Here is a 23,180-nt window from a genome sequence, read left to right on the forward strand (position 1 = left end):
TTTGTTATTGTGTGCCATGTGCTCTGTTTGTCCTCTGCCTCCAGACACGTCCCATGGCCACACCCGTGATTGTGCACAGCTGAGGACACTCCAGCCGATCACCTCCTGCAGCCTGACACACCAGACTCAGGTCCCACTAATGAGTCTCCTGTCTCTGTATAAACTCTGGTCCTGCAGTCTGGGGTTGTTAGGTCGTACCGTCTTTCACCCGCTTCAACCCCGTGGCATCCTCTGCCCTCCTTGTGTTCTACGGATTACACTCCGCCGCTCTGCCCTCCTTGTGTTAAACGGACTACACACGCCGTCAAGCTACCAGCCCTCCGGTGTCGAGCCACGGGCCTCACACCGTCGATCTGCCACTCTGGTGTCGGACCACGGGCTCCACACCTTCACACATTCTAAAAAAAACCTGTTTCCATTAACTTCTGTCTCCTGTGGTCTTGCGTTTGGGTCCTACCTGTGAACTCCCGTGACACGGTGGGCTTCTGGAGCCTAAAGCAGGTCTGGCAATGAAAGCCACTTCCCTTCCGTGTCACACGTGTGATGTTAAAAGTCATTCTAATGAGGAAAGGTGCCATTTTCAACTTGTCATTCATGACTTTTCCCCAGATAGTCAGTGACCCATTGGTTTGAGGACACTTCCTCACAGATGCATACCGCCTAAGTGGAAGTGGAATAAATCACTTTTCAGCCGATGATTAACCGCATGTAGGTTGAGTCATTGCTACAAATACTTGGAAAATGTTGAGTCTTAAAATAATACATTTCTGTGTCAAAGTCTTCCAAACAGACTTCATTAGCTATAAATAAAAAGGAACATTTTAAGATTGCATAATAACAAGGGATGTCCCCCCCCCCCCCGTCCCCCCCCCCCCCCCAAAAAAAAGGAGGAGCAGGTTTTTGTGGAGGCCAGAAGAAGAGCAGATGCTGATGGGTTTTTTCTGCCAACGTGGCAAAACTCAGAGGGAGAGAGCGAGAGAGAGAGAAACAGAAGAGAATATTTCACTGAGTGGATCATCCTGCCTTCACGCATAATGCGTCCCCAGTGTTATTGCTGGCAGGGACACAATCCAGATGAGGGTAGCATTCCAAAGGGCTGCCAGTGCACACCTTCAACATGAGCATCCAGGATCAGATGACTGCGCTAATGAGAGAGGGAAGACAGCCCAGGAAGGAAGGAGTCATGTGGAGCGCTGACGATCCGAGGATCCGAGCCAATGAAATGTTGGCAACGGATATCCATCTCACAAACACAACTGACAGCTGTTTGAAATCTTCTCAGCTGGACTGATCCCCCTCCGATGCACTAATGTAACACAAGGGATGTAGGATATTGCAAGTGTCTAAAAAGCACTGCTTTTATTTAAGTGTCGGTTCACCCAACTTATAAAAAAACAAACGTATTGCATTACCTACCTGAAGTGGTGTCCAGCTGATTTGATTTCATGTGCCCAATATTTAAGATATCTGAATACAAATGGAGGTGAATGGACTTTTGTTTGTTTGAAAGGCCTTTAAAAACAGCGACCGACCTCCAACTTAAAATGTTTTGGCTTAAAGGAACAGAAATTTGGGAAAATATCCTTATTCTCTTACTTTTTGAGAAGGAGACCCATATTAATCTCATGTCTGTGAGTGTACAGAAGTACAGAACTGGAGTCAGGATGTGGTTAGCTTAGCTTAGCATGAAGACACCTCTGAAGCTCACGAATTAACACGTACCTCGCCTTTTTAAATCTGTACACAAACAATACATTTAGTTTTAGTGGGGATGATGTGTTAAAACTATCTCTTGACAGATTCATCCGCCCAGTACTTCTTTGTAGCGTATTTGGCTACTGTGTGGTTCTCCAGATACAGTAGAGGAGAACAAGTTTTGGTCTCGATACAGGCTCAATCATACCAAACGTGGCAACCTCACAGAGGGTGAAGCGGCACGTAACTCGCCCTAAAACCACAAAATGTAATTTTCAAACCTTTGTTTGTGTACAGATTCAGCGGGCGGCAAGAAATACACGGCCATTGTCCGACTTACACCCACAGTCTACATCCAGTGAGTCAGACTATGCTGACACTAACTGGCTGGATTTGGATAATGGATGAATGGTTTAAGCCATTTATAGAGCAAATGCACCAAGATCTGCTGTTTCTCTCTTTCCAATATCATTGTAAACTGAATATCTTTGGGTTTTGGACTGCCGGTTGGACAGTGAGTTGAAGATATATGGCCTCTGAGAACTTGTGATGGGTTGTTTTGTTTCTACACTATTTGTTAAAAGAATCCAGAGACTAAATGATTGACCAAAAGCTGATAAAGCGCAGCGGGGCATGAGAGCAGCAGGCCAGCACTCACCAAGGGTCCTGAAGGGCCTCTGCTGGGGCACCAAGGAGAAGAAACCGGGCTTCAAGGCATTCGTGATGATGACGTCAAATAGCTCTTCGTAATCCTTCCTGCAACAGCCAGAGAAACAACATTAACCTCCGTGAAAAGGCACCTGGCCGCCGCGTGAAAGACAATGCCTGGACGGCATCCAAATGCACTTGAGTTACACGAGCGCAAATAGCTCGGGTGAAGCTAAACAGTCTGTACAGATGATGGAAAACGTGGAAGAATAAACAGCGGACACTCACAGTGCTGCTGGGAGGAATACTCGATAAAGTAAACACAGTCATGAAGTGATAGTGTGCATGTTGGGAGCTGGACGGTCTGTCCAAGAAGACATACAGTACTGTATGTGTATGTTCAGGACATGTACATGTAAAGAGAATCCCTATAGAGAAAGCCTTATGTAACAGGAAGTACTTCGGGAACTTGAAAACATGTAAACCAATCAGTTTGATGCATGACAGTATGTATGTGCATACTGTGTGGGGAGTGGTTTTAATCACATATACATATATATATATGTTACTTTCTTCTTGTCTTTGACCGTGGCTTGTATTTAAACAAAGAGCAATAATTATTACAATTGTCAAATGTTGTGAATAGAGTTATGTATTGAGCAGCTGAATTTGAGTTAGTTTTGTGCTCCTCTTGAAAGGAGATTGGATCTATATGTATGTATAAACAACTTACAATATCTGTGACATCATTATACAATAGAGTAACACGTATTTTAACCAGTGAAACAACAACGATTATTGGTTTCATGTCAATTATATTTTCTAATTCTTCTTTAAAAAGAGAAGCTACATGGTATCAAGCGTGATGTATTTATTGAATGTAGCACACTTTATGGTCAAATTTAAATAATGTATTTAATATTGAAGAACAATAACTTCTTAAAGTGGATCGATATTCATACACACCCCAATCTGCACCCAAGTATGGTGATAGTACAGAATCCCATCCCTAATGTGTGCGAGTCTTCATTCGTACTTTATCAGATTGTAAATGCGTTCATGTTGACGCTAATTTCACCCAGTGGGAGAAGAAGACACGTGGCTCTCTCTGGACTGTTGTCATTTCACTAAAGACAGAAAACAAGGTCAACACTTCAGACAACTTAAACAGCAGCTGACAAATCAATAAAGTGTGCAGCACTCCGGCAATAAATGCCAAGCAGCAGCATCTCTGGCCAGCTCGATGGGTACCGACCTCCTGTCAGACAGCTCTGGCCTTGCTGTGCTGCTTCTGACAGCCCACTGTCACTGGCATCCAGCCGGCTCACTACACTGAAGCGGCTGGAGGCTGGAGGCCAGTAGCGGTTTGTCTCTAGAAAAAGAAGGTACTGTGTAGTGACGCTGACACTCTCTCAACACGGTAAAGTGAACGAGAATCCAAGAGAGGGAGAAACGTTTTTGGTGGTTTGCTTGCCCTGAATTTTCAGAGTTCCTCTGATTTAGGGGCGACAAACACAAGCTGTGCAGGCCGAGCGAACGCGCGAACAAAGCACACTTCTCCACCACCAACAACCTCTGGCAAGATGGAGGGGCGGCCCGACTTCCTCCTCCGGTGAAATCGCACCATAAATCTGCATCCCCCTGACCCTATAAAGCGATGACCTGAACATGATTTCGAGCACACGCTCATTCACAGCTGGTGCTCTCCTTGGGAGGGCGACACATGGACACATGGAGGTCAAAGACACAGCGAGGGAGCAAGGGAAAGGGGTGAGGAACAACGGGATGACCGGGCTGCTTGCTTGCTGCCTCATAGGAAATGGGGAGAGGGGGGTGGAAGAGTGTGAGGAGGAGGAGGAGGAAGAGGAGGAGGGGAGACAAACATCCAGAGCAAAAGCAAAACGGCTTCACCTCAAACCTGCTTTGTGCCTCGGCCGAGCAGGCGAGTGTAAGATAACACCGTACAAAGAACAAGGGGGGGGGGGGGGGTTGTGTTTGTTTAAAGCACAGCAATAACATGGACATTGTGTTTGTTTCAAGGCCCTCTTGATGCTAGATCGAGTGTATAACAGGGCTTAGGCTACAAAAATATGCCTAAAACCGCACAGTGTGCACTGCACACAGAGGGAGGCCAGTGAAGCACCAAGCCAGTGTTAAACTACAAACAGCTGGAACAAGAATCCCTTGTGCTGAACACCTATAATTATAAAGTGTTAAGTGTAAGAAATAGCTAACTGTGAGCATACGGAGTCCAGTGATCATAAGCCTCGCTAAATAAGGAAATTAGGTTTTTTTGACTATCAAATTGGGAGTACCAATTGTTGTTGGTTGTACCCTTTAAATTTCAAGTCATTTAGTAGCTTTTTATAGAACTTTAAAGCGTACAAACTTAAAAGTTGACTTAGCTTATGAAGAGATTAGCACTTTTTGTACGACTATATTTGCAGTAAAATGCTCTCTTGTCAATTTTGAAGCTTTTACGCGTCTTAAACAAAGTGGTTAAATGAGACTACTGAACATCATCAGCCTTTAGCTTAGTGGTGGTTTAGTTTGTTTATTGCCTAACTTTAGCTTTTTACTTTGTATTTAAACTTGTATTTATGCTTCAAATCATAAAAGTTTTGTTCATTTCTGAAGATCTTCTTGCCAAACCTGCAAGTATCAGAATCGTTTGTTTGCCACAGAGCATATTCTTTTGCAATGATCAAAAACCCAATGAAAAAGCCGTTTAAATATGTATTAAGCTTTTACAGGTATTTACTTACTTCCCGGGCTTTCAAGCATGCTAGCTTGAAAAAATGAAATAATAATAATTTGGCAGAGTAAGTGCAAATAATAAGTGCGTGCTCATTTTTTTGATTTTCAGTTCAATGTAAACGGAGCAACAAACAGACTGACTTTTTCCTCTTAAGAATTAACAATTGAGTGATAAACAATTCTTGTAGATGAGGAATGCAGACACATTTTTCACATCTGGAAAGTAAAAAGAGCAGAAGGTAAGAAGCACAGGAACAGCTCAATGTTCAGAGGGGGCTGCTGAAGGCTGCTGGGAGATATGCGAGTGTTGCATACGTGTGCGATGATGATGGTAAGTAAAGACAGGTGAGCCGGCGTTGACTTTTCCAGGTTATAAATCCTGCGGGGGCAGTTATGGTACAGAGGGGGCCAGTCTGTGGCTCCCAGGTGTGGGAAGTCTTACCCCAGGATGTGTTCGCAGATAAGCCTGCAGTAGTCACTGTGGGAGCTGGTGATGAGGAGGAGGACCTTCCCGGCGGTCTTCATGCTGCGCAGCCAGGCCTTGACAGAGTCAGAGCAGGGCTGCAGGTACCGGCCCGGGTCCCTCTTCACACTGGGGAAGTAGGTCCCTGCGTCCTCTGTACACAGACACAGTCAGATAGATAAGATAATGAAGCTACACAAAGCTTTGTAAAGCATTAAGATACATACATACACATATATATATATATATATATATATATATATATATATATATATATATATATATATATATAGAGAGAGAGAGAGAGAGAGAGAGAGAGAGAGAGAGACGTGCACATTTAGGACCTTAAGATGAGTTTTCAAATGGGTGAAATAAATCAGAATGGATTAGCCTCTTCACAGAATCCAATACAACTTTTTAGGAGACAGACATCAAAGGACACACGCTTCCATTTCTTACAAATACAAACTAAATGTTTACAGATCAAGCCGAGGGTGAATTCTGCTGAATTTTCCACATTCATTTTCACGGAGATAGAGGGCAGCTTGGGGTAGCTTGGGGTCGTCAATGGGCCTTCCCCACTTTGAAGCCCCCCAGCTGCCCTTCAGTACATCCTGTCAGCATACTGTACAGAGCTAAATATGGCAGCGCTCTGATCTGTGTTACACAATCCCAGTTTGTAATTACAGGAAATGAGACAGTTTTTTGTGATCCTGATGAGTTGCATAGAAAAACACCACCCTTTCCTCTGCTATGCGATTACCTTTAAATGGCATGAAATGGCAATCCAACCTTATCGAAACAGAGAAACGGGGCGAAATGTACATGCTATTTGCTCTCGAGCTGAAGAGGGCGACCAATGAGTGAGAAGCGGCGTTGCTTCTTTCACAAGCAGGAGAAAAGAGGGCTTAGGAACACGGGGCAGGTTGTGGATGAGTGGTGTGTATTCATGAGCTTAGGTGTTTACCCTGGCAGAGAGCGCCGGCCTCTCGGAGTCAGATGGACTGCCCTAGTTGTGTTTTTTTTTGCCTGACACATGACACAGCTCTGATGTTTTCTTATCAGTGTGAACATCGAAAAGCTCCATGGAGTCACATTTTTGTGGCAAATCAAGTGTACAGATATGAAGCTTTGATGTTTTTACCCGAACAACACACCGATAGTATTACTACAGTGTTCTGAGAGTCTATTGTAAAAAAAACAGTTTTCTAAAGGTGTCGCAAGGCAAAAAAGGTCATTGGGTCACCAAAATAAAATGGGTGTCCTTGGTTTAATTCGTCTCAGTTTCGGAGTCCTCGATGTGACAATGTTTAGGAAGCACTGGAACAGGATGTGGGTTCTGAACACCTATAGATTCCTAATGGGGCCTTTAGAGGATAAAAGTTTGCTTTGAAGAAAGGAGATTAACCACTGACTTCATGTGGGGAAACCTGAACTTGAACCGAGACACTGGGTCTTGTGGGGAGGGGGGAGGTTGAGCCTTTTCAAATACAGTTCTGTCCGCATTGTCCATTAGAGGGGTTGTATATTATGGCACCTCTGCTTACTAAGCTTTCGGTCTTTGTAGTCACCTCTTGATCGTGAAGTAACCCTGCACAGAGAAACTGAATAGAGGCTGTTCATGTATGTTTCCTCCTTCCTGGAGTTGAGTACAATCATCCCAAATATTTTGACATCAGAAACTGCTAAATAACAAAACTACTCGGTTCTTGAGCGTGAGCCTAAAATGTGGATGATGGGTTTCAGCAGCTCATCCTGCAGTGAGCGTTTGAAAAGCTTGGACATGCTGCTCTCCTGTGGTGGAACACAGGATCTGCTTGAGGGAGGGAAAATGCTCTTTAAGGCTTTGAGAGGGCAGTGGAGGTGTCTAACCAGAAGATGACGACAAACACAAACAAGCAACATCTAAGATCCCAATCAGGAGCCCAAAATTCACACCTTTAAAAAAGTTGTGTCCGTAAACATTTGGTTCTAATCATCAGCAATGTTTTTCTTTCTTCTTTTTCATTGTATCCACAAATACACCTTCAGTTCAAGAGAAAAAGCAGGCTGCCACATCAACATTAGGCCCTCAGTGGGGCCGTTTCATCCTCTTGGACCCGGCAGTAGAAAGCCTGTCCTGCCTCATTACCCACAGCCAGGGAGGTCAGCTGATGGAGGTTAAGAGAGCTCCCCCTGCCAGCAAAATCCCATGTCGCACTGACGTGTGTGACAGAATAAACAATTGACCTCGCCACCCTCTTTTGTGTTACATTTGATCAGATGCCACGCTGCAGAGATACAGAGCAGAAGCTGTTCTAGCCCACGGGGACCTTAAAATGGACCACCCAAGTACACAGCTGAAACGAGGTCCCTGGAAAAAGGGTCCGCCCATGTTGTACCGTATCAAACTAGGCTGTGGATTTTGTGTATAATTGCCAAAATACCCAACCAAGGAACAAAGGACAGATAAAGCTTCCATCTTAAAAGTAAAACCATACACTGCGAATTGCAATGCTGTGATGTTTGATGCAGGTGTGCATAAGCAAAGCAATGTACTGCTGGCTCAAATGGCTCTAGCAGTACTGTCGTAGTATTGGGGATACTTCTTTTTAGAATATAGAGAGCAAACGCCAGGAATAAGCGTCACTTTCTAACAAAGATCCATGTATGAAACTCTCAATGAGAGATCTGCAGAGTCTAATGAACAGCAGCAGGACAGGAAGTGATTTTCTGGATCCATCGACTGCTTATGTGGATGCATGTGATTAAACCCTGATCTGTTGACCCGAGAGGCCGGCACCTCTGCCTCTTTTATGATCGATTACTTCCTGCATTAATGCCAAACGTGTATGGATAGTGAGTCTCACGAACACGTTAACTACGTCTGACTTCTGTTGAAATCCAACTTAAACTTGGTAAAACTGCTTCAGTTTGTTTGGTTGGGGTGCCTCCACCCCTGACACAGCCTCAGTGTAACCTCACAACGACAACTTCCTGTTTGCATAGATGACGTCCGACGTCTGTCTGGCATTAGGTCGACAGCAGAGAGGCCAGGCTAATACCGTGGTGCATTCTGGGACCGAGCAAAGACATGTGATCAATCTACAAGTCCCGCAGAGAAGAGTGTATTTCAAACACTACTTGGGCTATCACCAGTGCCAGCTCACTACACGCAGCATGCGGGCGCTGCCTGAGTAAAATGTGTGTCTGCAGGCTCCGGCTGTGAATGGACTGAAGTGCCCCTGAAGGGCCCGCAGGGCCTGCGGTTGGACACCGGGCCCGGACGCCTGGAGAGCTGCCCAACGTCAGAGGGAGAGCCGCAGCCGACAGTGGCTCAATCTCTCTCACACATCAAAGGGGCCTTGACAGGATGCACAAATCAACAGTTGCCAGTGCAAATTAGGGTCGAGCACGGGAGCGTATCACAAACAGCCACACCAAAAACGTGCTGAGGGGACAGAATCTAAAAGGCACGTTAGTTTTCTTTATCAACTTAATGAGCAAGGGAGATGAAGGCTGTCAAAACAAATAGGAAAAATGGATACATTCATCCATTTCCTCATTATACGTAAGGAGCGTCAAGCTCTGTGTATATCTATATATACATATATCTATATATGTGTATATAGCAAATGGGGATGATTTCTGAAGGGAAGCTATAATCTCAAGTGTTTTCCCTGAAGCATCCACACAAACTGTGTTTTCCAGCACCTGTTGGAACCACGTTGAAAACAGTGGCCGGGCCATTTCGTCTGTGGACTTTCCGTTTTTAGCAGAATGACCGCAAATTGCTGCATTATGTGCCTCTCGGTGCGCACAGGTTTTTTTCTTTTATGTCTTTGGTCTGTGACAGAGAAGGAGAATCTTAAAATGACAACAAAAATGCATTACAATAAAACAAAAAGCCTGGACAAAGGGAACGTTCATATACAAAGTATGAAGTTGATGTGTAATATGCAGTACACTGTAACAGTACATTGGTAGAATGTGATATTAAAGTACAACATCAAATGTTTAGAGCTAAATTCATACAAATGTTGACATCATGGTAAAGGTAGGTTTTCTGTTTGGGAGCTGTGTTTGGATCGCTACTTAATTTCACATTTACACACATGCCATTGCTTTACGTCGGCGCACAGATAGTAACGTTACAGCAACACACACCACATGGGTCGGTCAGTAAAGAAGATATAGAGCTATTCTCAACCGCAAGTCATAAATAAGCTGTGGAGGAACATTAGAACATTTGGAACAACTAACTTGATCAGACACTGAGTGTATTTTATTTCATTGTTGTAAACATTTCCCGTTTAAGTATCATTTGTTCTGCCGACAAGAGAACATACCAAAATGAGAAAGCAGGATGTGCTTTGTTTGTGGTTCAACCGACTGGTTTGATTGGTGGAAAGTGACATAAGGGAGCTGAATTTAGACTATAAGAGTCAGAATGTAAGAACTAACACTTCGGTTGTATGTTGCCTTGTGCTCATTAAAACACTTCCCGCTGGGTTGCAACTCCAACTCCACGTCTCTTCTCGTCCTTTTGCCTCAACAACGTTAACGGAGGTTGCAATGATTTGATTATAGAATACGTTTTAGCTCTACTCAGAAAAAAACGAGTATCGGGCGAATGTAAATTATAATGCCATCATGTGTTCAAATGTAACCTTGTAGAATTTAGTTTTTGGTGAGAAGCGTGAATAACGTTTTCACAGCAATATAAAATAGATATTAGAGATGTAATTCTGACCTGTTTAACTTCCTAACACCAGCTCTAAGCAGCCTATAATACATCATTCAACCTGCTGATGATTTATTTTTTAATCAAAGCAAATATTTCAATAAAATAAATCATGTGTGAATCATTTTAATTTTGTATTTTTATGCCAATAACCACTATAGAAAACAATAACAAAGTAAAAGGATAACATTTTGAATTGTTGGTACTTGGCAGGGCATTGGATGGACCATCTGTCAATCAAACTGTTGCAGAGGCCAGTCGGGAGAAGAGCAAAAACATCTTTGTCGTGGTTTTTTTTTTGTGAAACTTATTTCTAATTCCAAAGATTTCCCTCCACGTAAAGAAATGCTGCCGAAGCACAGCAGAGAGGCAACAATAAAGGAAAAAGCCAGCTGAGAAACAAAGGGACGGTGGTTTCTGGACATACGTGTGCAGATCACTGTGGGGGACATTAATCCAGTCGCACAGTCACTCTCCCCTCGGAGCAAATGTGACGGACACTGCAATCTGTCATTACACCAAACCAGAGCTAGGTTTAGCCGGAGCTATCTAAAGAAAACTGTGAAGATTCCTCCCTCAAGGAATTATGAACCCTCGCAAAACACTATGCATTCACTTATGCAGCTTAGAAAATGTGCCGAAGCATCTGAAACACATCGAAATAAATGATTCCAAAATGTCCCAATTAAAGTTAATTAAAGGAGTTCAATTACCCGTTAACGTATATTTAAGTAAGTCTATATTGGCTGAATGGTGCTGACTCACAGAAGAACAATTTAAAAAAGCATAGAAAGCAAAATGTGGAACATCCTGAACAAGTCCGACCAGGTTCCTTTTAATCATAGGGGGTTTGTGGCACTTTAGTGATGAATGATCCTCCCATCTCAAGGTGCAATCTCCACAAGCAATAGCTCCGGGCCAAAAGCAGCATGTTGGGAGTCACTCTCTCTTGGCAGACAACGTTTCTGCATCTCGACAGTCCTGGTTGGTTCTTTTTACTCAGGTTATGTCAGTTATCTCCCCCACATCTTCCTTCCTTCCTTATTTATTTTTTACTATTTCTCAGTTTCTAATTTTTAGCTGTGTGAGTCCCAACATAATTTTTGCAGAAATGGCTTTCTGAATTCCTGCACGAAATACCCCAACAAACACATCCATTTCCAGTGCAGATGTGCAGTTTATATATAGTCGTCTCGTGGTCACAGCGGCCGTGTGCGTCTCTTCGTGTGACGTAGCATACCGCTGCAGACTGGGCAGGACTTGTGATGAAGTGGAGGGAGTGCTCTCGCATGCTGCACGTGGAGTTTACTTCAAGAAACTCCAGCTGAGTTCAAACTGTACATTTGATAATCAAACAACTCTGTATCGATACAAAAGGCATCGTCACAGCTTTCTTATAACAGTCTTTTTCTTCCTGTACCAAATTGATTACCCATCACAGACTGAATTCATCAACAGGATGTTCCGTCACTATTTTGGTCCATGCTCGCTCGCGCCTACGGAACGACATGCTGACTGCAGTCCACTTAATGGCCACTGGTGTCATTAATAACACGGATTTTCTGAAAGTTACACATACAACCTTTAAATGTTTTTATTTTATGATGAAAAAGATCTACAGCTAGAATTAGAATAGTGTAAATTTCCAATACAGATCGGCTCAAAATAAAAGGAATTCACAAGAAAGAGATAAAGCAACGGTTGAAATGTTGTTTTTTTTTGGGGTCGCAAAAATTAATTGACGTGATGTTTTTACCGGAGAAGACTCAGATTTAATCACCCCGGTTGAACTCCATAACTTGTGCGGTTAGGCAGGATTGCAGGAGAGCAGAGCCGAAATGAAAAAAAAAAAAAAAGAAACTCAGTGTCTTACCAAACTCTACGATACCATCTGGCTAAACACCAACAGCGTGTCAAAGCAGAGAGAAACAAATACTTTTTTGATATCAATTTTAAACAGGCTCTTGGACCCAAAGATTTATTGATTTGGAGAATACCGCCTTGTGCTTTGAGATGATTCACTTGCCCTCAACTTGAAGCCTGAATCCATGTGCATCCTAACAGTGCAATGTTAGTTTTTTCCCCCCATGTTGCCAGGATCTGGTTCAACGTGGCAACAACCTCACAAATTCATTGTGTTTTTCACAACCAAACAAAACTGTTGCTGGCTTATTAAACTGACGGCAACTATTGTTGTCTCAGGATTGAAGCACATTAAATACGGTCTTTGGTGCTTTCATCATGCCCCAAGTGTTATTGCACACTTCAGTCTTCGACATGATGATGACAATACTCAACAGGCAGAGAGATTATGTTGTTATCTGAAGAAAAGTTAAGGTTTTAGTCAGTCCTCCCATCAGATCAACGTCTCGCTCTTCTTACAACATACCTGTGTTACCACAAAAAAAAAGGCAAATTACATTTCCTCCAAGTGCAGTGAGTATAATGAACTTTAGTCCTGAAGACTGAACTCTACGGATACATAACATCCAATCATATGATTATTTAGGTTGCATATCAGTCTATCCTTGTGTGTGATGCACCACTAACATCCATATTCCACAGGGCAAAGTCGATGTAGTTCATCAGTGTGGAGTGTGTTTGTTTATGTGCTACTATAAAAAAATAAAGTGCTGGAACTGTTATTGTTGCATGCAAAACAGAAATGTATCTTATCTGAGAGAAAACCCAGGCCAGATCAAAGCGCAAGCGCTGCCACGAAGTAATTTAGCGAGTCAGACATAACAGTGTACATCCCCACCCTGGTGTGCGACGTCTTGCTGTGGAACAAATACATCTGAAGCAAAGCTGTAAGGGAACAGCAAAAGGGGACTTGAATAGCAAACAGATCATTTGATACATGGAAATAGATTGACTGTGATCCTAACAAGGGGACAACCGGCATTTAAATCTCACTTGTGGATTGGTGGTGTTTACGTGTAGCCCTGTCCTCGGAGACAGAAGGCAGAGACGGGAGGGGTGAAGGTAAATGTTGCCTTTCCTGAACACACGTATTATAAACTGGATAAACACAATCATGTCTCACCATTCATCGTACAGATGGATGGTGTGCGAAGCAAAAACACAAAAATGTATTTTCTCACTTACCCCTGCTAGTATTTAGTCAAGCAGACAGCTTTAGTCTAATTTGTCTAGGACTCTAGGTGTTAAAGATAATCTTTGGTCATTTTCAACCCACATTTTTGTGTCTAAGTGACTAATGGGGACAATCATTTTTGCAATTGATTCAGTATTCAACAAGAACGCTGCAACGGCAGCCACGAAACAGGCGGCAATGTAATCCATCGGAGCAAATCCTCAACGTCGATGTATGTCCACTAAAAGTGCTTGTTTTTTCCAGAACTCTATTAGAAGTGTCTGACAACATTATGGAAAAGACCCTACAAAGAAATAACCTTTAGCGGTTTGTTATTGTGTGTAACCAAGTCTCTTTCTGAAATCTCGCCAGAGGTGTCTTGTTACCGGGAGACAATAGTGGTAACCTGAGTGAGAGTCTTAGAGAAGAGTCCCGGCGTTGAGTTTGTTGTGTCGGAGTACAGAAACCGCAGCTTAGTGTTATTAAATGATTTCCAATGTCATGGCTGAATATTTAGCTGGTTGCGACAAAGTGGATGTGATGCAAGATTTCAGAAGGAGACTTGTCCTTGAACGAGACTATAGTCTGTAAATGGGAAGTGGACGTATTCACCGTAACGTCACTCATTAGTTGTTGTACTACGGTTTTGAAGCCTAGAGTTTGGTATTTTGGCCGTCGCCATCTTGGTTTCTGGCTTCGCCATTTTATCTTTTTGCAACAAAAAGTGACAAGCGGTTGGAAGCAACTTGAAAGCTGAGACATTAGCAGGCATCTAAAATGTTCCAATAACCTTTCATGAACTGAAAACACAGTGTGAAAAGTGTTGAAGTTGGAAGACAAAGACCAGACAACGCCGTGGTAGCGACCTGTCAATCGCCCTAAATCATACTCTGCTTTATCTGCTATTTTACTCTAGATGGGACCATGTAACTACTGTCTTCTGGAGAAATAGTCCCTATGAACTGTTCACAGTGAGGTCTGTGGATTATCTAATCAGCTGACCGCGGGATCGCGTGACGTGATCGGAATCGCCACAAGAGTTCCTGGGCGGACCTTAAAATTAGATTATTTCGTCAACTAATTTGCCAGATGAAATTCAGGCACCTTCATTGCATTGGGGTAGAGGCACAAATTTCTGAGACAGACATTTCAAAAGATGGACAAATACAAACGAAAAAGGTAGCATTTCAGTGAATTTCTCTGGTAAACAGATTTGATGAAAAGAGGTTGGATCATTTTTACTCAGTCACTGTCAGAACAACTGAAATAACAACTATGGCAATGAAAGAGAATGTGAAAAATGATCTGGAAGTTGGCCAAATACTTAACATACGGAGATCGGTTCTATACATGTTCCTCATTAAGAGAAATGTTCCTCTGATTTCAAAGCCATCGACGTGAGCGCATTAGAAATGCAAACAAAGACATCAAATTAACTCAACTTGCCACTTTCCAGACCACTTTAGGTCTAAGGCTTGTGGCATGGATGACTTCACCGTCTAACTAAAATCTTTATGAAGCCGTAAAAACATGGATACAGTTGCTATGTCAACATACAAGTGGCACATGTGCATGCTCCCGTCTTGACAAGTTAATTTAAGACAACCGTGTGCTTCATTTTGAGATAAACATGGACTGTGACAACACCAGAATCACCATGGAAATGCTCCCGTCAAAATAAAAATGTTGCAGGAATGAGTCCCAAAACCTGGAAAGCATTTTTGCACTTTCGGTTCCCTCTTCTCGAAGTCAACGGGTTTTTTGAATGCAGTTTCGGTTAGATACCTGAAATAAGTTCTGTGAAGTTGAGAGGGAGAATCTGTCGATAACTTCCGGGTTGGCCCAAAAGATTTTTCTAGGCCAACCCGGAAGTTATCATAAGAGTTATCATATGAAGTTGAAAATAATGGACTGTAAGGTTATGCACACTGCTGGTTGGTAGAAGCAGTTTGCCTACAAGACGGGTTTTTTTTTTGGGAGAACGTTGCAAAATTGCAAAGGGATTTCACTGTGCAGGAGGAGAATCAAACAACAAACCACAGCTCTGTAGTTAAAGGAGACTTCACTGTATCCAGACAGCAGCCGTGCTATCAGACAGGAAGCTCACAACAATTACTCCACGTGGAGCTAAACAAATTCACCAGTCAATTTAGCAGTGGACATTGAGGTGAATGAGCGGTCGGAGACGTGGTGGATTTGATGAGAGTATTTCGGTATTTTTGCAGTTTAATGCCATGTTTTAAAATTAAACTGCTGACTTTAAAGCTGTTTTATTTTGGATTTAACGAATTACCATAAAAGCCAATGTACGTGTCCTCTAGTTTACTGAGAACATTAGGCTAGACTTTTCTTCACTTGCTCCACCGATGCTGAGATATTCACTGACGTCAAACAAACAGCTGAATCCCACATGTGCATATAGCGAAAAAATAAATAAATGAAAAGTATAAAAGCACCGCGGACCCGACCCCGACCCCGGATAAGCGGAGGAAAATGGATGGATGGATAAAAGCATTTTATGAGCAAATAATAACGCTTTTATGCTTTTCATTTTTGCTGCAAGAAAAACCAAATCCAGTGGTTTAAAATAAATGTCCAGTATAAAAGACTCCCTGTCATTCCCAGCAGCAGCAACAAGCCTGCATCGCATCAAATGTGTGTTGGCCTGCATATGCAAAGCCAATGGACCAAAGAATTGTTTTGATTTGCTTTCTCAAAAGAGAATGTGGCTTTAATGTCCTCCCAGTAATTACAGTGCAGAGGAGGGGTGGTTGAAGGCACCTAACCAGTGGTCATTACAGTTCTGCTGACAGCCCCCTGTACGATATGGGATTGACCAGCTATTTTTCATAGGTGCCACTTGAATGACCTCCACAACAAACTGAAAAAAAGTTTCAACGGCAACTCTTGTCTAATGGATTGGTCTAGGGGTCGGCAAGCTGTCTGATATGAATTGTCGATTTTTTTTGTTAATCTGTGTGCCATATGTTCTCATTTTCATAAATTAAAGCAATAAATGTTTTCCTTCCATCCTGTTCAGGATGACCCTGACTATGACCACGTAAAAATTGAAGTTATTTCACAGCACAGTTTTGGGGAAAATTAAAACACATTGACGATTTCCTCATATTTAAAAAAATATTTCGGTCAGATCCGGCCACAGCCATGGCGGGAAAGCACAGCAAATGATCCAGTAAAAAAAAGAAGAGTAAAAATGATTTTGTGCAGGTATAAACATTCTGGTGCACTATTCTGCACGATGTATATTTTCTCTGGGAGTACATATTAAATCTATTTAAGCCACTCTAATGGGTATAAAAACTTGCACTACATCCAAATTATTGTCCATTTGTACTATCTATTCATCAGCTGTGGTAAAAATCAAACCAGAGATATTTATACTGCCCCTGAGATAAATGCTATTCGTGACTTGCTCCTTATTCATTTCCAGTGAGGGATGCATGGTTTCTTTAGATTGGAGGGCCAAGGGCTCCTGAACCTCCTTTCGCATTCTTCCCACCGTACTAAGAATGGTGCTCAGTTCTCAGTGATGGTTCCCAGCCCAACACCTAAAATAAAATCGTAACCAACAAAAACAACAATTGACCTGAGCTGAGAAAGCAGTCCGGCAGAGGAAAATCCACACAGATTCCAGTATATTTAGGACGCAGGCCACCGGGGCTGATAAGCACTAGGTTCACATCCCAAGACCTCTTAAAACACATTCTTAAACGCCAGGGTCTGAGTTCATTGGTAGGACATTAATTAAACATCCAACAGGTGAGGGTTCGGGTGAGGCTATTTAGGGCTATGAGGAGATTCAGTCTATTGTTTTGTTTTTTTAAGATTCATTGCTGGCAAAAATATATGTTATGTCAATTGTATTTATCAAAAACACAGACTACAGATGACACCCGTAACCTCTAAACTAGGGGTCTTCAACTAAAATTCCAAAAGGTCCAGATTGAGAAAATCTCCTCGGGCAAAGGTCCGGAACATTACGATAATGTCTAACCCGTGCTATTTAGTGCCATATAGATATATATATATGGCACTAAATAGTTAAAAATCTTAAAATAAAGTAATTCATTTTAGAAAAACTAATTTCACTGAATTGTCCTGCAGCTTTAAATTCAGTTCATTCAGGTGTGAAGTGATGTCAATCAAAAAGTCACAATATTATATTTTGTCTTCTAAAAAGAAAAATCAGTGAGCATGGACTTTATCTGTGGCTATTAAACCACTTGTTTCAGCTCTATTCTCTCTGTTAACATCATTGTTGGTCAGTGAATTCATGTGTCAGGACTCTGATCATACTGTGTCTTCATTTAGATGTGAGTGGGTAAGTTTGTTCAAAAGAGTTGTGCTTTGTCTGGTAGTGCGCTTCATTTACCGCTTTTATCAATAGTTACGGTTTCTGGACATATGAGACATGCTGGATTTAACTGCCTGTGGTAAGAATTAACATATAAGATTCTGTTCATTCTTGCTTATAAAAGATATTCTCTCTGAACACGTTTCTCTTTTTGGAGAACATCATGTGAGATAACTTCTCTGATTAGCGCTATTTTCCTGCTGTTCTTTCTATTTCCTCGTCTCTCCCCCGTGTGTCACGGTGTGTGAAAACCTCGCTCGAGTCAGAATACTCATATTTGATTGGCTGAGCTTTAGCACGTGATGTGATTTACAACGCATTGGTCAGTGTGTCCTGCACCGCTGAACAAGTACCGTAACGGCTGAATAAGATGCGCCGGTTAAATTACAACCTCGCTGCCTAATATATATGATTCCGAAATACAGATTTTAGGTCCTGGGTCCGGATCCGGACCGCGGTCCGCCAGTTAGAGACCCCTGGTCTAAACCCTCAATTATGACTATATTCCTAATATTACTTTCATTACTTTAATTTATATAGCAGCCGTGTAATGAAAGCAGCACAGCAGCAGCTGCAGTCAACACAGGATCAATGTATCTATGGGCATAGGACGAAAGAAGATGGACTCGAACCGTAGCGGTACACTTTGGGTTGCAGCATTTTTTCACAGATGGAAACGGCCTTGGTCTGCACTCTTCCAATGTCCTTCTAGTTCATAGTTAATTCATTCAGCATTAATAAAAACACATGAACAAGTGATGTTAATTATCCACATAATGTATTGCATACTGCTGTAATGTGCTTTTGTAGTGTACATGTATTCCATCATGGGATTTTTTTAGGGCACTACAAAGTAGATACATTGACACAAATACTCAAATAAAATGGCGTACAGTAAATGTTGTGCACTCTATGGTGAATTCAACTCAAAACTTTGAACTTGTGTTGGTTAGCTAGTTGGTGTTATCTTTCACTACTGTTAAAAGAATTTCATTAACTCAGTCAAAATTTGAATTAGTGTGAAGCTTTACTCTTTTTTGATCCAACTGATTAGAGGAAGAAAAAAGTTGTATTAACATTTGAATTATTTAACTAATTCTATTTTTGACTAATCTGGTCATTTGACTGCCTTTGGGCCTCCACACTATCCATCCCAGACTAGATTAAATACACATTATGTGCAACATATCACAACGTATCAAAGACCGAGATGTGTGATTGTGTTAGAGCATGAGAGATCTTTTTAGAGATTGCAACACAAGCCCTGTAAAAAAAACTGCCGACTATGAGCTGCTGCGGGTGTACAGTAAAAATGAAAAGTACTGGTCATTATAGCACTTACTCAGCTTTGATTTAGATAACTGGCTCGAACGAAAGCCATTACCTGCACCAAAAATAAATCCTAAAATGAGAGCAAAATCTGATTTGGTAACCAAGAAATTCAGTGTCTCCGGCTTTAATTCCTCTTTCTCATGAGACCGACCTTTCCATAATTTCATAATGACTCGGGCAAGATTTTGCCAACATGGGAAAGACGAAGGATGCAGTGAGGGCTTTCGGTTTGCTATTCTGACTTACAGCTAGCCTCAGGTTGGTCAAACTTCCAACCATGATTTTCGTCTTTGGGTCTCTGTAATTGCAGCCAACACTCAGCCAGGAGGTCCAGCTTCAGTCCTTCCATTCACAAAGCTCTAAGTGCCTCTTAGTGGCATTTGGATATTAAAACGTTAAATCTGAACCACCGTCACTTCCCCGCTAAAACACTCTATCTTTAGCTCCTTCTTTCCACTCTTCCCTGCTGGCATGGGCACATCAACCTGCAATTACTTTCTCCCTCCCTTCTCAAATCCCTGGGATCAAATGGAGACAACACTGACACGAACAACTGAAAAAATACAAAGCGAGGCATAAAAAAAATAGACTACACAGAAGGAGATGTATATTGTATATCCCTGCCAGAAACAAATCGGCGATTTTGAAATTAGTTGGTTTACGGTATCAATTTAGAGATCGAATGGCAATACTTAAAAATCACAATACATATCGAATAAGCATCTAGGTATCCCGATAGTATTGAATCAAGAGTTAAGCATATCGTCCTAACTGTATTATGTCCTGCTCAGCCTTGGTCAAATTTCAATAATGAGGACCAAATTTAAAGTTAAACTCTTTAGTTCCCCTCAGCTCTATGGAGCTTTTTTTAGCATCTTTCAGCTACTTGTTTTTGCTTCCGTCCCTGCATTCTCATCAATCTCGTTTCCAGACTCAGCAGGCAGCTGTTTCCAGTCAAAAGACACACAGACGAGCGCAACTTCATTCTCTGCTCAGGTAAACATTACTCCACTATGTCTTTACGAAGCAAATAATCATTTGCTACTATATGGTAGGCTACATGGTGATGAGGGGAGGTATGAAAAAAGTATTGTTTTGGTACCAAAACTCAGGCACCAAATAACCACTCAGCAAATGATCAAACTACCAGTCCCAGTCAAAGAAGAACAAAATAACCAATGTTACTTCCTAACAACAACTTTAACATATATTTTTGAATGCATTTAAGTTCAGAAAAAAAGAAGTGTAAACCAGAAAATGAAAGGTCACGTTTGATCCTCTCTCCATGGACGACCATGGTGCAAAAAATGTTTGTTTTTTTAAATCAGAATTTAGACATAAATATGACTTAGGTGTATGCATTGTTTTCTGGATAATGTGGAAAACAGAGGCTGTGCATGTGAGGGGACAACCCCTGTCATCAGCAGAGTTAATTAAAGCCACTGAAGGGGCATTAAGTCACGTCTGGAGTGCTGCAGCAGCAGCATGTTAAGATGTTTGGAGGGGCAAAACAATGGTTAGAGCAGACCCTCCCCAGAAATACCACCCACGCTGCTGTCAGGAGGTGTCTGAAATCACGGGAGGAGAACTCCATATCATGCTCTGTCTGCACTGCTTTCCATACAGTACATTTCCCATCCAAATTCCATGTTTATGCAGCACAAGCTTACCCATAAACCTAAGAAATCTAAGTAGCCGTTTACATTAAACCTCACAATGGCCAGATTTAGATATGGAGGCATTAATTCTGACACACCAAAATGGAAAAAAAAAGGTCGAAATGAAATAAAAAGGCAGCCGTGCCTCACTGCGGTCACAGCCACTTTCATGATGAGCTACAGTGGCATTTCTGCAGTTTAGAAAGTTGTTAAAGGCTGACTCCACCCCCCAAACCACTCTGTCATTTAATTCTAAGTGTTTACCAAAGATGCCCACGGCTCACCGAGCGCCGCTGAGACGTTGACAGTTCAAATGATACGGGCAAAAGAAAGAGGCTTTTCCAAACCCAAAGATATATTACACAGTGGCTGGACCAATTATAAATATATTGTAAGGTTGATGAGGATCATCATGTTAATTTATTTTTGCGACCCCAAAAAAAACAACATTTCAACTGTTGCTTTATCTCTTTCTTGTGAATTCCTTTTATTTTGAAACAAGCCGATCTGTATTGGAAATTTACACTATTCTAATTCTAGCTGTAGATCTTTTTCATCGTAAAATAAAAACATTTAAAGGTTGTATGTGTAACTTTCAGAAAATCCTTGTTATTAATGACACCAGTGGTCATTAAGTGGACTGCAGTCAGCATGTCGTTCCGTAGGCGCGAGCGAGCATGGACCAAAATAGTGACGTGACATCCTGTTGATAAATTTAAAAATAAATTATCAAATTTAGATTACGCTACTATCTGGAATGTTCCCGATATCTTATTTGGGCCATTGGCTCCACGAACGATCAGCATCCAACACAAGAGTCCACATGTGAAATATATTGTGATATTGAGGTTTTGGCAGGCTAATGTAAGCTAATGTTAGCTTGCTTGCTAACGTGAATGAATTGCTAGCTAGTTAATGTAGAAAAATACTGTCTTGAGTGGATAACGTCAGCCAATTCATCCAGACTATTAGGGCTGATTTTGGCTAGCTTGGAATTTGGTAGGTTGAAATTTGCTTGCTTGAAATTTGGTAGGTTGAAATTTGCTAGCTTGAAATTTGGTAGGTTGAAATTTGCTAGCTTGCCGTTCGTGTCATGACGTTAGCATACTCCATTTCTAGGCTAACTGTCAGCTAGTGTTGCACACTGTTGGCACTGTAGGGGAGCTGAAGACAGGCAGGGCACTCTGATTTTCCTGTAAAAACCTCTGTGCTATGCTAAGCTAACCAGCTGCTGGCTACAGCCATGTACCCAATACATTTGCAGTACATACCTACCAAAGATGCTTCTGAGATAGTTTGGAAACAGTATGATTATGATATGATTCTACTGATAGACAGTACATTCTGATATTGATCTCTAAAAGCCACAGAGCAATGTCTATGTCACAGTAAACACATACTGTATGACATTTTACATTACAGCTCAGTGTCTAATAAAGAACACGCATGAGGGTGACAAGTATGCACACATTCAACTGAGAGGATGAAGCAGGAACCAACTTGGAACAAAAACCTCACTTCTGCCTCCTGGTGTCGTAAAGCTGCATTGTGGATCCCTGCAGCAAACCACATACCAGTTTGCAAAAATCACAGAGAGGATATACAGACATAAACCTGCCAGCATCATGAAAGGCTTTACAATGTGAAATTTAAAATTGAACACAAATTAAGTCGTTGGCGAGTTCGCTGTACATCAATTTAAACACCGTCTGCTTTCTGTCAAACCTAGAAATTTCATATGACAAATAAATTTCACAACTTTCCACCATCCATTAAAAGCTGGGAGTCAAGTTTTTTACTTCAGTTTTATTATCACTATTAATATTTCTACATGTCTCCATGTAAAGAGGTATTTATTTTTGTATATTTGCCTGTCTGGAAATGGGCAATGAAACCTAAGAACTGAACTACTGATCCATGTATGCCATGAAAATTTCAATAAACAAAAAAAAAAAAGTTTCAGCTTGAACCAAAACTGACAGAAAACAGCTGTCTGGTACGTGTTGTCTACCACAGCCTCACCAATATAGAGTCTTCAGACTGGAGGAAAATTTTGTCATAATTTACTTTTCCAGAAAAACACCCTGTTACGAGCCACTTTGTAAATAACATGATGTTTTTAGCCATGAACACCGGTGTTTGTGCAGTTTAAAATGCAAATCCAGGCTGACTCATCTGTCAAAAAGCGCAAACACAGTGAATAATGTGTGACTGAATAAAGGATGTTAACTTCAAGATCTGCACAACCACGTACCACAAATCTAACGTCAACCGAGATAAATCACAAAACTAACTTGTGTTAAAATGTCACCCAAAGCCAATTTCACAGGAATCCCCCTCGCCACTGCTCGGCACAGACAGAGAGAACCAGACGAAGAGAGGGGAGACGGGGGTGGCGGGGGGAGAGAGGGAGGCAGGCCTGTCGCTTCAGA

General features: G+C 41.8%; 1 protein-coding gene across 1 annotated transcript in view; it reads right to left on the bottom strand.

Annotated features, from left to right (window-relative positions):
• The window catches only part of nt5dc1 (5'-nucleotidase domain containing 1), a 48,626-nt gene that overhangs the window by 15,687 nt on the left and 9,759 nt on the right, over positions 1-23,180 (bottom strand). The window contains exons 7-8 of the mRNA XM_079291530.1: positions 5,543-5,717; positions 2,354-2,451 (exon numbers count right to left, since the gene is read on the bottom strand). Coding sequence (XP_079147656.1) covers positions 2,354-2,451; positions 5,543-5,717 — 273 coding nt within the window. The remainder of the gene's footprint in view (positions 1-2,353; positions 2,452-5,542; positions 5,718-23,180) is intronic.

The sequence above is a fragment of the Melanostigma gelatinosum genome, assembly GCF_949748355.1.
Source record: "Melanostigma gelatinosum genome assembly, chromosome: 19".
Classification (NCBI taxonomy): domain Eukaryota; kingdom Metazoa; phylum Chordata; class Actinopteri; order Perciformes; family Zoarcidae; genus Melanostigma; species Melanostigma gelatinosum.